This window comes from Sporothrix schenckii (assembly GCF_000961545.1).
Source record: "Sporothrix schenckii 1099-18 chromosome Unknown Cont46, whole genome shotgun sequence".
NCBI lineage: Eukaryota > Fungi > Ascomycota > Sordariomycetes > Ophiostomatales > Ophiostomataceae > Sporothrix > Sporothrix schenckii.
This window is the reverse complement of record NW_015971147.1, coordinates 728,160-742,249: the sequence shown is the minus strand read 5'-3', so window position 1 is coordinate 742,249 and position 14,090 is coordinate 728,160. Positions and strand designations below refer to the sequence as shown.

The following is a 14,090-nucleotide window of genomic DNA, read 5'->3' as shown; positions in this document are numbered from 1 at the left end:
CAGCATTACCAGATGTCGGGTCCTGTCGTCGTGTTATCCGGGTGGCTGGTAAACAATGCGAATTTGCACCTGCTAGCCGATGCCCGTTGCGCTGTGGATTGCTGGGCCGAGGAGGAACAAAACAACAGGGACGAGGTGCACTGTCGCTCTTTCCCCAGCCACAGCCTTTCCTGCCCAGTTGCCCCAGCTTGTTGTGACCAGCGCTGACAGGGCCGAGGCAAGAGCCTACGCTAATTGGTTGTCCGGGCAAACGCTGGCTCGGGTGGAAACAGAGCGTCTGTGGCACGTGATTTAGTACCACGTGCCGATAAGCTGATAAATTTTCGTGGGGCCGACCTCCGCTGAAGGGCCCAGCTGGCTGCTGATTGGCTGCCTGGGACAGCTACCCCAAACGGCCCGCTCGCCGCCTCTTTACAAGCACACAATAGCACTGGCGTCATCTCCACGTCCCCCATCGCGAGGCTGGTTTTGTCCTTTACGACGAACAACCATTAGCACCGACCCACCCAATACCCTTCCGGCGACCGCTGCCGATTGTTGCGACTGTCGTTTGTTATCGCTTTTGTTTCGTTTGTCACGGCAACACATTGAGCACCGCTGACTCGAAATCGACGGCGTCCTCGTGCCCACGGCGTTTCGCCTCGGCTTTTAGCCTCCGGCATCAATTTATCTCGAAACGCATCGTCTGCACAAGTAGACTGTTGTCCCGCACGACGGACCCTCCTCCCCTTGTCGGGCGTGCTTTTCCCTCGACGGCCTGATCTGCGCCGTCTGCGCCGTCTGCGCCGTTTGCGCTGTGTCGAGCGCAAGCTGCGACTGCATCCACCATGTCCGAAACACCACCGCTCTCCTCCTCGTCGTCCTTCTCGTCGATCCGCTCCTTGTCGCCCGATCTTTCGTCCTCGCGCATCTACCGACGCCGCCGACGCAACAATGCCGCGTCAGCTGTGTCGCGGCAGACCGCCCTGACGGTCGCGTTTGTGTCTGCCATCGTCTCGGCCTTATGTGCAGGCTCTGTCACCGTCTTCTCGCTGTACGGCCACATCTTCCAGGAGCGGCTGCACTACTCGCAGTTCCAGGTGAACGGCGTGGCCATTGCGGCCAGCATTTCGTGCTACCTGCCCGTGCCCCTGATGGGCTACGTTTGCGACCGCGTCGGCCCCGCCCCGCTCTCGCTGCTGTCGAGCGTGCTCTTTGGCGGCGGCTACGGGCTGGCTGCCATCCTGTACAAAAAGGCAGCCACCGAGGCCACAGTGGGCGCCGGCGGAGCGCCGGCACCGCCGACGACGCGCGCCTACGCTCTGATGGTGGCTGCGTTTGTGTGCATTGGCGCCGCGACCTGTGCCATGTACCTGAGCGCCGTGGCGACGTGCGCCAAGAACTTTGGCCGCGGCCGGCACCGTGGTCTGGCCCTGGCGGCGCCCATTGCGGCGTTTGGCCTCAGCGGCATGTGGCAGAGCCAGCTCGGCAGCCGCCTGCTGTACGAGCGCCTGCCGCCGCTGCCCGACGATGGACCGGGTGCGCCGCCCCGCCGCGGCGACGTGAACGTGTCGGCCTTTTTCCTGTTCCTGGCCATCCTGCTGTCGGTGGTCGGCTTGCTGGGCACCTTCACGTTGCGCGTCGTGGACGAGGCGAAGCTGATTGACGAGGCTGTCGACGAGCTCGAGCGCAGCGGCCTGCTGGACGGCAGCGCGCTCTTCCCGTCGTCGATACCGGGCCATGTGTCGTCGTCCGCGGCCGGCATAGACGACGCGACCGTCGGCCGGCCGACGCGGTTTGGTCCGGGCGTCAGCCGTGGCAACAGCAGCATCGGGATTGCCACAAACGGTCGCGGGACCGCCAACGGCTCGTACGGCACCATGGGGCGGACCAACCCCTTTTGTACGGCGCCGAGCGACGACGAGGACGACGAGACGACGGTCGACGAGACGAGCCGCATGCTGCGTGGACGTGGCCGCTGCAGCGAGAGAGTGCGTGGCACGGGCGACGATGGCGAAGACGACGCGCTGGCAAGTCGCCGGCTGCTGGACCCCGGGAAGGACAACAGGGATGACGGCGACGGCGACGGCGACGATGAAGACAGCGACGAAGCTGGGCGCATCGAGGCGCAACAGGCGCGGTTCAAAAAGGCCTGGGTCTTGAATGCCGAGACCCACCGCTTCCTCTCTGATCACACCATGTGGCTGTTTGCCCTGGGCTTCTTCTTCATGATTGGACCCGGCGAGGCCTTTATCAACAACCTCGGCACCGTCATCAAGACGCTCTACCCGCCGAGCACCAATTTTGCGGCCGGCGGCGGCACCACGACCGCCGCCACGCACGTTTCCATTGTCGGCATCACCAGCACCGTGGCGCGCCTGCTCACAGGCTCCTTGACGGACCTCCTGGCCCCGCGGCCCCAGACGCAGCATCTGCAGGCCGGCACGGCCTCGTCGGTGCCGTCCGTCGACGCGGAGGACGCGGGCGCGTTCCGCCGCGTCCTGTCGCGCGTTTCCGTGTCCCGCATTGCCTTTTTGCTGACGTTTGCACTGCTTTTGTCGGCGGGCCTCGTTGTGCTGGCCTCGGGCGCCGCCCAGAACCACGGCGACCGTTTCTGGATCGTGTCCGGGCTGGTCGGTGCGGGCTACGGCGCCGTGTTCAGCCTGACGCCCATCATCATCACGGTCATCTGGGGCGTGGAGAACTTTGGCACCAACTGGGGCATCGTGGCCATGTTCCCCGCGCTGGGCGCCACCTTTTGGGGCCTCGTCTACTCGGCTGTCTACCAGGCCGGCGTTACGGCCACCAACGCGCCGAACGACCCGCCCTCGGCCGCTGCGGAAGACAACCTCTGCTACGGGACCCAGTGCTATGCGCCGACGTTTTGGGCCATGGCCGGCAGCGTGTGGCTGGCGTGCCTGCTCGTGCTCTTGGCCTGGAAGGGCCGCAACGGCTGGTCGCAGCGTGGGATCGTCATTTGATCTTCTTTGCTGATATGTACTATGTACAAATTTCCGCGTGTTTAGTTTTGAGCGACTCTTTGGCCATGTGTAGGATTTCATTTGTCTACTTTTGGTTATCATTTTGGCTATCATTTTGGTTATTGTACTTGTAGACACAGCTTCACGACGATGCAGCTGCCATCTTCCGGCGTATAATTTTCAAACCGAGATTTTTCCCTACAGTCAAGCCCAAATTCAGAAGTGAATCGTCCTTCAATAACTATCCAAACGATATAATTTTGTCAGCAGGCATGCATCAGCTATATATCAGCAACAACGCCCGTTTGACCTCTAGCATCGTGGCCGGCATTAAATCCAGCATCATCTCCCGCGACATCGCCTTCGTCTGGACTCATCATGGCAACATCTCCATGCATCATCGCCAATGCCTAACTACATGAACGAACGCAGCACGCACAGATTCACAATAACTACCGGAGACGGTCTTTCGTATCGTTGCCGCCACAGTAGCACAGCCTGGCGAGGTCGTGCCACTATGACTGATGTTGTTCACGTGTAGTCAGCGCTTATATGCCTTACTGGGATAAGCGTGGCGTGACACGATGTTTGTTATCTGGGTGGCCTATAGCTTCTAGGCTGTCCAGCCGCGTGGTTGCCCCGACAGGACCCTTGAAGTTAAAACGAACCTCACATTCATACTTGAACCACTGAGGTACACGATGGTTTGACATACAAATTAGAAAACGATTGAATGCGTATGCAACAGCATCTGTTCTGTACATATAGTCATAATTCGTGGAAGGTGCAGATATAACAGTCGGAAGCGCGTCTGGATTTGACTTTGCGAAATGGCCACAGGTAAACTCGCAATCGCTGCACCATGCATGGCGGCCTCAAAGACGTAGCAAATCGTTGTCGTCCGCACGTCCAAGAGGCTTCGTCATTGTATTGTTGTTCCTTGGTTGTTCTCTAGCGACGATGCTCGTGTTTAGTGATTTACAAGCGGCGCCGTCCCGATTTAGCTATTTTGGTGCCCGTCTTGTTCGCGTCTTTGGGAGTCGTAGTGCCGTACCGGTCGTGCAATTGTTCTATGCCCTTCATAAGCACACCTGTCAATATCGACAATAGCGGTACTGAGATCTACTTCTCGCCACTGGCGTCGATCCCCCTGCTCATTTATCATCGCCGAGTAGGACGTAATCCAGCAACGACATATTCCAGTGCACACAAAAAGCGGGCCCTCGTTACTTCCTGCTCTGGTATTAGTGAAGCTTTGCTTGCTTTATCGCGGGGTATATGTCATTGGGTATCCTCTCGTTGGCACGTTCGTCGCTTATTCTCGGCGCCGGTGCAGCTCGGTCCGACATCTCCCGGCTCGGTTGGCTTGTAAACGCGGCTGCTTGGCTCGACCTGTATGTGCAATGGTACTGTGCGCTTCGATGTTCTAGATGCCTAAAGAACGCGGTCTCTAGTGTTGTGCGATTTTGTTGACTTCGTTGCGACCTGCTCACTCATCGAACGCGTTCAATGATTATGTAGCAATCAGGACATGGGCACATGAACCCGGAGAAGCGTGTACCCGAGGAGGGCTCAACAACCCAGCCGTTCAGGATGCCAGCAGAATCTCCAGACTGCCAGCCCAGTGTCGAGGCACCGGCTGTTGGTTCTCCTCGTACTTCCGGCCGTCTTGCTGCAGGTCTTGTAGTGCCCAACCGCCGGGATTGCGTTTGCCAGACCGCGTTTCTGCTCGAAATTGACGAATCGCATCAACCACATCAACCATCACGCCATCCTTCGGATGACGACGAGGCCGTACAGCTGATTCCAGCCGGTGTCGGTCTGCATTGACTACGCCACTTGTTGCAGCCGTCGCAAGCTGTGGTTTGCTTTCATCCGGTGCCGGAAGCCACGCAATGGCATCCCAGGCAGCATTGTATACACAGGCCCCAACGGGCACACCGGCGGCGACTTGATCGGGAGTGGCTGGTCGAATGTTTGCTCGCAGCGACCGTCTCGCGAGGTTGGCCATGTAGCTGTTGATGGCTCGATTGGATCCCGGTTGGCCACTGCCAACCCAGACCGAAAGCTGAATCGTCCGTTGTGCATTGGTTCTGTTGTCGGCAGTGGTGTTGATAGCAGTCTGACTGTTATCTCCCAGAAAGAGCAGTTCGCGAACATACTCGCTGCTGGCGTCGAGTGCGCCAGACAGAGGATAATGTAACAGTCGGTCCGACTGTCTTGCCTGAGCGACATTGTCCGTTCCTTCTTTGGAATGCAGATGATCCGGGGAAGCTGACCCGCCAGCGCCAGAACAATCGGAGTGTCTCGGGACATTTGTGTTTGTGCCGCCAATGTTCTTATCTCCGTACCCAATGCCTCGTCCACCATCACCGCCTGCCGCAGTCCGCTCGCCGTCCTTACTGAGGCTGACGTTGATTAGCTGGTAGGACTTCTTTGCCGCTGCCTCTGTCCACGCTGCCGTCGTCGCAGCGGTCCTCGTTTCCCGAAAGAAGCTAAATGCATCACTGCTATTCGCGTTGAGCAGCGCTTTGGCGTCCAGACTGTCAAATGCACCGTCGAGATCTCCGTCTTGTGGTGGATAAGGCTCAAATTCAAGCCGCAAGTGTCTCAGGCCGCTGAGCACGGCGGGGCCGTGGCGCGACAGCGAACCGGCCGCCTGCTGTGCGCGCACTGCCGCCTCCTGCTCGGCCGCAGAGACAAGAAATCGGATCAGCTTGTCGATCAGAGGCCCGGTGGAGATCCGTGGGAGTCCAGCCAATGTGAGTGACTGCAGGCGAGAATTCCAATCTGGTCCGAGAACAGCGATCATCAGTGGATACGCGGTCTCGGCCCTTTCGCGCAAAACAGTCTCAGCGTACATCAAAGCCTCCCGTGGGCTTCTGGACGGGTCGCTCAGCGTCGGGATTTGCGTAACCAGCGAGTGATGGATACGCAAGCTGCGCAAGTTGGAAGCCATCACAGGGCGGAAGAGGTGGCTTCGGCCCAGAATGCCAGTCAGTGTAAAGGGCACCAGGCCGCCGGTCGGAATGGTAGGCGATGCGCAGTCAAAGTGCTGGATGTGGCCTCGAGAGCAGCGAAAGATTGACTCGACGCCTTCTACGGTAAAGTCTCGGTTTCCGCTCAGATAAAGATGCGTCAAGGAGGCGGGAAGCTTGCAGATGTCGATATCCCGGACGTGATGCCAGTCCAGAGGCATTTTCCCTGGTCCGCCCGCCAGAGCAAGCTTCACATCCTTGGCACGATCGCTCCTCAGTGGTTCATTGCCGGCGAGGCGTGCTATACTTGGGGGGCCGTGATTGTCAGCATTGTAGATGGGCGCATCGGCCAGGTACCGGTCCGGGTGCGAGAAAGTCCCACTGGCAGCTGATTCAACGATATAAGAGAGCCATCCTCGCCATACTGATGGGATTGTTTCCCCTGGCACATCTCCCACGACGGCTAGCTTCCCTTCCACCTCGTAGTGACTCGTCTCTGCAGTCAGGTCGTCTGTTCCAAAGCACTGGTGGAAGAAAGTATGAACAGAGCTGTCCGTGAGCTTGTTGTTGGTCAAGTCTAAGCTCCAGATGCGCTGCGTCGCGTGCTCGGCAATCGGGGCCAACGACACGTCATCTAGCACCCGCCCGCGCAGCTTGAGTATACGAAGGTGCGGCAAGGCACCCTGATTGAAGGTACCCGTCTTAATAATGCCCTTGAGCGAGCCCGGTACATTGGACATATCCAGGTAGACCAGTTGCCTCCAGTAAGACGGGTGGAAGAATGTGTTTGGCAGAGGCATGCCGCAACAGGCAATGTCCAATATCAAGGGCATCGGCACAGAGCCATCCTCAGGATAATCATTCGGATTGAGCAGATGGCCTAGATCTGAGGGGTCATAGCCCGTATTGCCACCGAGCAGGATACAACGCACAGCCGGGAACGCTGTACCAAGGAGCCGGAGGGTCTCCGAAAAGCTGCGGCCACTGTTGCCGGCAATGGACATCGGCACATCAACAGCAAAGTCCCGAAAGTCTAGTGACACGACAAGACGGCGGGTGCTATTCCGCACTGTCATTGCATGCCGTGTGGCGAAAAAGATGAACCATTGCAGGTCTAGAAGCATAGTCACAATGTTAGGTCTAGTTTTGTTGAGCGTCAAGGCATTAAGCAATAATGCTGGCGGCAAGAAGACCGGCAAAATAACACACCACGCTTGCCCAAGGACAAATGAAACTATTCATCTGCTTCACCAAAATCTCCAGTACACGACTAGCACAGGGCAGGGGGCAGGTTCAGGACAAGTAAAAACGAGACCTCCACCAACTACAGAAGACACCAGCAGCACACATTTGGTGCCGGGAGAGAACATCAGGCCGTGGCAGGAAACATAACGCGGCGACAACATGAAAAGAAGAAAAGACGGTCCGATGCATGGCTAGGGTGAAGAACATTATTGACTCTCAGAGGCAAAAGCAATTTAGAGTTAAAAGACAGAAGACGAGAAAATACGCACCGTCGTTGGGGTGCAGGCCTAGCAGCCTGGCCGTTTGTAGTGGATCGTTCCACAATCGAGGAGCAAACTGATCATAGAAGCGGCGTGATACTTGACAGAGCCTAGAGTAGTCTCGGGGAGCGACATACGGCGCAACAAGGTCAAGCCAATGGCCGCCGGTCACGGCCTCTTCGTAGGATGGAGGATGTGCCATTCTTGTTCGAAACTGGCAGGTCCTATCTGTATGGGGCTTCCGTTCTTTGTTGCCGTTGCGGGCAGCACTGGGTAAGACGAGGATCTGGGGCCTGGTGGCGACTGTTGGGAAGGTTACAAGGAGAGAGGAAAACAACCGTTGTGATGGAGGGGGTGTGCATGCAACAGACAAAGGACGCGAGCAACAGAGTTGGGTCTGTCTTTGTCTGGCCTTGTTAAAAAAACAGAGATAAAATGACATAAAATAAGAAAATAAAAACAAAATATCAACGTGTCTGTTGGAGAGGCCGGAATCGAGCTGTGTATTTCGTGAGCAGCAGGGGACCACGAGGCGTTGCCAAAGACGGAAGTCGCCACAGTCGTGAAGAATAGAAAAAAAGAAAGGAAAAAAAAGTGACGAGAAGAGGGTGGTACTCGGGGCCAAAAATAACAATAAAAAAACGTACAATGAAACGCAGGCGATGCCGGTGGGGTGGAAGTAGGAGAACCAGCGATGCAGAGACGCAAAAGGCAACGATGTTCTGTCCACGAACAGGCAAAGCGGTTCACGAATAGAAGCGGGCCAATACAGTTGTTGTCGATGTGGCTGTTGGCCGTTGGTGTTGCACCGAATATTCTGTACAGTGGCTCAGACTGATTGGTGGCTTCCAAATCTGGCTTGTCTTGTTGCGGCCGCATATGCCAAGCCCCGAATGCCGGATGGGTATGCCGCACTGCTCTTGACGAAAATGGTTGCGGCGATGCAATGGCTGTTGGGGGCCGTTCTTGGGCGTCTAAACTGGACCTGGGGTTGGCCCGTTTTCGAGACTGTCCGAGTCTGGTGATACGGAAACGGGCTGCATGCGTCGCTGCTACAGATGGAGCGGGCGTCTGTTTGTCCGCAGACGGCCTGGCTTGGGGGCCATCGTCTGCTTCTTCTGCCCTCTTTTGGCTTGTTCTGCGGTTTCGGGTTCTTCGGCGCTGGTTCTTTTTCTTGGCCCCAAGGTGGTACCGGTGATAGTCCTGCCGCTGCTTGCGGCACAGTCTGGATGGGCTTCTTGTGATGCTCGTCCGGCGGCTATGCAAGTTGTGTGCGCCTGTTTGGTGTTTGTGATGTGGGAGTGGGTACGGGTGCGGTTGTAGTTGGGGAAGAAGAGGACGTCGACGGGCAAACTCTGAAGCATCTGTTTCCGGATTTTGAGGTTTCGCTGTGGACGCGTATTGCTCCTTCCGCATGCTGCGCTGCGCCTTCCCGCTGTGTAACAGAAAGCAAGAACTGGAAAAAGTGGAACCCGGTTGTCGTACGCCATAATATATCGCTGTACGATGTATGGCAAGGCCGCGCCTGCCATTTTGAATACCCCGCACCGCATAGTCACTTGCTTTCTCTGTCTTCGCAGCAGGAGCGATGCGCCACAGTTTCCCTCATTGTGATCAGAGGTGTGGCCGACGCCGGAGGCGACAGAATGCGCCTTCCAAAAAAAGGTCCTTCCAGGTTTGGTTACTTGCGCTATTTACAGATTACAGCCTTGAGCCTCAAACAACGTCTTTTGAAACAAACGACAAACAAAAGACGGCAAACTGCGACGTGCAGTCGGGCCAACTGAGCGGTCCGTAGCTTGCAGCGAGGGCGTGGGTTGAACCTGGTAAAAATAACCCGCATGCAGCCTCTTTCGACCACGCTTCCTGCAGGTTCTCATGCAGGCTCGTCATCTATGAGAAACAGACCAAACCTACCCTTGCAGGAAGCAAAAAAAGTACCGACTGATTCCTCCCGCTTCTCCCGTCTTCATGCCACTCTATTCCTGCCGCCGCACGTCGCACATCAAACCGGGCCGCGTTGAGACCAGAGATGGGACATGGGCACTGCCCGCGACGTGCGTCGGGATGCCAAAAGTGGCAAAGAGGCGCGCTGAACGAGGCTGGCCAAGAGAGTTGGGGGTCGAAGCTGAGGGCGAGGGCGAGGGGCGAGAATGAGGGGAGGGAGGGGGTGTCAAGATATCAGGCGGCTAGGTGCGTTTGGGTTTGCCAACATGGCAACCTGGGGCGATGAATGAAGGGACGGAGAGACATTGGTGTGCGCCGCCAATAGACGCGCAGGCGCAAAAGCCAGAAACGAGACGACGAAATGCCGACGCAACGATGAGACAATACAACGACAAAGCGCAAAGCCGCCGATGGCGGACTGGGTCCTACGACAAATGGCCAACCGGCAGTTCTTGTGAGATCAGACAAGATCCGACAAGAAAGATGGAGACGGGAGACGAACAGGGTCTGGACAAGGGCCGCTCAATCCTGGCTCGCTTTTCGTTATTTCCCCGGCACTTCGAACCCTTTCGTAAGCGCATCCATTTCTGCCTCTGCAACATGCAGTATCCTGGTCGGAAATCCTTGGACTGGACGAGAAATCCTGGTCGCAGGCCATGCCAGGCTGCCAGGCCGTTCCTCTCAACGGCTGAACCCGTCGGTGTGGGACATCTGTGCTGCAGGTGGCCCCATAATTAATTCTGCAGCAACTCAACAGCCAACCGCAAGCAAGCAAGGCCAACAGCCTCCCCGTCTGTGGTGCTTCCCCAGCCCGCAAGGGAGGGGAATAAAAAGACGAGCACAGATTGACAAGGATTGATGGCACAGGGGATGGGAACAGAAATACTCAATTATAGGAGTGTTTTCAGTGATCTCCATATCTCAATTCCCTTCTGTACATTTTCCATCTGTCGTATATCTGAATTAATTGACACCTCGATAGCATCATACATTTGGCAAAGAGACGGCACAAGTCCTATTTCGTGCTAGCCTGTATGACGGACGGTTGTGCTTTTGTGTACAAGCGCGGATTCGGACAAAGACGAAGAATTCGGCTTTAGTGAACGATCGCCTGGAACTTTGGCAAGCCTATTTTGGGCCGACTTCCCGTCCATTTTGTAGCTGTGTTCTCTCTTACAACCGGTTTTCCTTTCCTTTTCTTCTTTTCGTCAACAAGGCTCCCGCTCCCTTTGTTTCATGGGCTTAGACCCGTTGGACCCCTCCACTTTTTGACACTGTACGTTTTTTTTCGACTTGACGATGTCCTTTCGGTTGTGCGTCGTTCTTCATCCACTCCCCGCCCTTCTCTCTGCACCCTCTCTGTTCTCCCTGCTCCCGCTGCCCGTGTTCCAGCTTGCACAGCAAGTCGGAATATGCATTTTGCAACATTTTTGCTAAGAATAAACGGACGAAGACAGACCCGCGTCTCTGCGACTATGTGTTCTCGTCGTTTACACAACTTCCCGCCCCCATACACCGTTGCGGCTGACCACCCAATCCGCAACACGGGCGCGCTTTGCTTCCTGATGGGGGATGGTTTCAAGTTAAAAACGGCGTCGTTGGTCTGCCGGGCCGCATGACGGTCCTCATGTGTTGATGTCCGTCATTGGGGGCTGCTTAGGGTTGCAGGCGGGTAGATGGAGGCAGGGCAGGTTCTCTCCGTGGGGGGCATCGGGAGGGGGGGTGTGCATACAAGATAGACGAGGGGAGGTCGGAGCAGGAACAAAACAAAAGCAAAATAAAACAACCCCGTGGATCGGGGAACGCGAATTTTGCATGACAGCATGTAGATGTTGGAATCGGGTTGGTCTTTGACATGCTGACGGGTGACAGCGGCTGGCTGACTTGGATGACAAGTCCCCAGGACCAGTGTGGGATACAAACGACGTTGAAGCACATCTCTAGACACGTGTATGCAGTATTGACGTCTCACTCGGCCGCAAAGAGACATTTGCAAATACTCTAAGTGACCAAAAATGGCAACTGGGCAGCCGGTTGGCTCTATGCTCAGCACAAGGACCCCGTGCCCAACAGGCCGTGATTCTTTGTGCCCCTTTGTCTCATGTCTGTGGTCTGTGGTCTGTTGTTTTGTTCTTTCTTTCTTTTATTTTCTTTTCAGTTTCTTGTTTCTTGTTTCTTGTTTTGTTCTTCGCCCTCTCTTTGTGTGTTGCCCCCAAAATCCACTACCCTGCGTCCGTCCCACCAACAACCCTATTGCTGCGATTCTGCATCTATCATCTATTCCCGATGCGGTGTTTCAAGGGGTCCCCCAAACGGACCCCATGCTGGGTTGACTTGGAATAAAATCCCTGTCAAGAAGGATGGTGCATAAAACTGGACACGAGACGCGGGCAGGGACGAAAGCCAAAAACGGCAAGGGAGAACGTCTCTGGTAGAATGACGGTGTCAAATCTCAATATTTTAGCCTTCAGACCAAGAGGAATGGCGTCCAGTAAGCGTGGCTCTCCTTTGAAACTGCGTAGTAGTTCTTTTGTCCGTTTGATTTTACATGTATGCTTTCTTAACGGCTACATAATGCCGTGCTCATTACCTTCCTTGTCGGCGAGAGCGAGATCGAAGCGGCTTGGCATGGTATGATGTTTTGTGCTATCGACAATCTCGACGTCTGTTGGGAGTTGTGGATTGTGGACGTTTCCCGTCAGCCGTCTGTAGAGCACACTTATGCGTGCGTATTTTCGTATTCCTGTGTGGGCCTGGTAAGTGGTTGGCACTGTTTTTTCTCAAGGCTTGTCAAGAGGGGCGGCCTTCGGGTCTGTGTCTTGCCTTTTGTTTCGTTCTTTTGCCTTCTTTGTGTCTTCTTTCCCTTATTCTCATCTAGCCGTGGTTCGTGATCATCGTGGAGAAACGTGTGCCTCGATCAATGTAGAGCTACGTGCATTGTAAAATTAGGGAAATTTAAAGTGAGCACACTCCCCACAGTGATGGCGATGTTTTAAAGTCAGATGAATACAATTTGTTCACTGAGTGTGACGTATTCAGAGCTGAGGCCACGAAAACAGCAACCGAGCCAGAAGATCACAATCAACACAGTGCTGGATTGTCCTCGAAGGACCGAATAACGTTCTGTCCCCTTTTTTCTTTTGTTCTTTTCAATTTCCAAAAGTTTCTTTTCCGTAACACAAAAGACAATGAAACAAAGTAGCCAAGAAAATGTATCACTTGATAAAAAAAAAAAAAANAAAAAAAAAAAACGAAACAAATGCTACTTACATCGCCGCATTTGGCAACGCTTTAGACAACCGTCTGTTGGGCGCTGGTCATTGGCTACTGGCCAGCCCATGGATGTGTGCATCATCAAGCGATGCTACTCGCATCTAGCGACTAAGCCGAAGTAAGCCCAAAAACAAACAAGTCCGGAACGATAGCACCCTGCTGGCCAGCGGCATTTGAGTCTGTTGGTGCCTTCGACTGCCTCCGCTGCCTCTGGAGGCGCGGTCCTTTTGTGTGCTTTCCATATTGTTGTCGCTGATGCCGCAGATGTCGTCTGCATTGTAGTTTGATTTTCTTTCGTCCAAAGAGGAAATTGGCCGCTTTTGGAAATCCACCGTGTTTGCGGGTGTTTGCGTGCATTTGCGGCATGTCCGGCTTATCTGGAGTCGATCATTGATCGTCTTATTGGCGAAATGGGTCCACGGTCTCCGGCTGGAGACTCCGTACACTCGCAACTCGCAGACTCGTTCGTCCGGAGATAGAATGGGGACGGTCTATTGAGCTAAACCGTAGCGGCGATGGCACCAGCGGGTCAGCAGGTCCTCTTTTTGATAGCCCTGCCCGGGTGCAACGGCACCCAGTTGCTCCAGTTGAGCAGCTGCTAGAGCACGTCTGCGAGATATTGCTCGTGCTAATCGGGCAAATCTCACTCGATCAGTGACGGCTGTTGTCAGTTGGCGCATTGGTCGAGACCCAAAGGCCGTCAATGATGCTCTCTGGGATTGTTAGTTCGGGCCTTTTGTCTGGATCAGCGGTAAGGATATTAGCAATCTTTCCAGCCTCTGGGCCAAATCGTGTAAGTTGATAACGATGGGCTGCCTTGGCCAGACTCAATACTTTGATCTGGCTTCTGAATCACAGGCATCAGCGGTATAATCTTACGTCCTTGGTCGACCCAGCCTTCCTTTCCCATCCTAGAAAAATAGCTGAAGCTCGTCTCCACCTGGCCGTCATTCCCGGCTGCGGTCGCTTCGAGAAGCGACGACAGTAGCGTGTCCACTGTCTCCATTGAGCCCACCAAACCCATCGAGCCCACTAAAGGCCCATACAGTAGAGGGCTCTCTGGGAGTGTTGTAGCGGGCACTTTGCACTCGCACGCCCCCAGAACACAACTTTCTCGACACAGGCCAAGTTGTCCAGGTATGCAGCTACTTTTCTTACCAAAATAGGCCCTGTATGACAACTAGCTTCCCTCCTTCGCCTCGTCAGGTTGCGCCCGTCTAATGTAGGTTCTATGGTTTGGATTTATCCCCAGCCTGGAGTTTTTGCAAATTCCTATTTCCCGGCCCCTCCCAGGCAGGCCGAGTGCCTAAAGCCACCGCAAACCGCCTAAACCATAAGCCTTCGGACGGCCTGAACGCACTGCAGTGGCGCTCACGCGCTGGAGCCACAGTTGAGTAATGCTCTTTTTAATGTGGCTGTATTTAACG

The 14,090-nt window shown here is 55.2% G+C and overlaps 2 protein-coding genes across 2 annotated transcripts; one reads left to right on the top strand and one right to left on the bottom strand.

Annotated features, from left to right (window-relative positions):
• Nucleotides 1–827: 827 nt before the first annotated feature.
• Nucleotides 828–2,960, top strand: SPSK_04058 (major facilitator superfamily transporter monocarboxylic acid; the record flags this gene model as incomplete). The annotated part of the gene is made up of 1 exon (XM_016730871.1): nt 828–2,960. The coding sequence occupies one exon, from the start codon at nt 828–830 to the stop codon at nt 2,958–2,960; it is 2,133 nt and encodes a 710-aa protein (XP_016586539.1).
• A 1,588-nt stretch (nt 2,961–4,548) lies between these two features.
• On the bottom strand, nt 4,549–8,975 carry SPSK_03868 (leucine rich repeat domain containing protein; the record flags this gene model as incomplete). Its single annotated transcript, XM_016730683.1, has 4 exons — nt 4,549–7,052; nt 7,453–7,746; nt 8,091–8,878; nt 8,929–8,975. The coding sequence occupies 4 exons, from the start codon at nt 8,973–8,975 to the stop codon at nt 4,549–4,551; spliced, it is 3,633 nt and encodes a 1,210-aa protein (XP_016586538.1).
• Between the last annotated feature and the right edge of the window lie 5,115 nt (nt 8,976–14,090).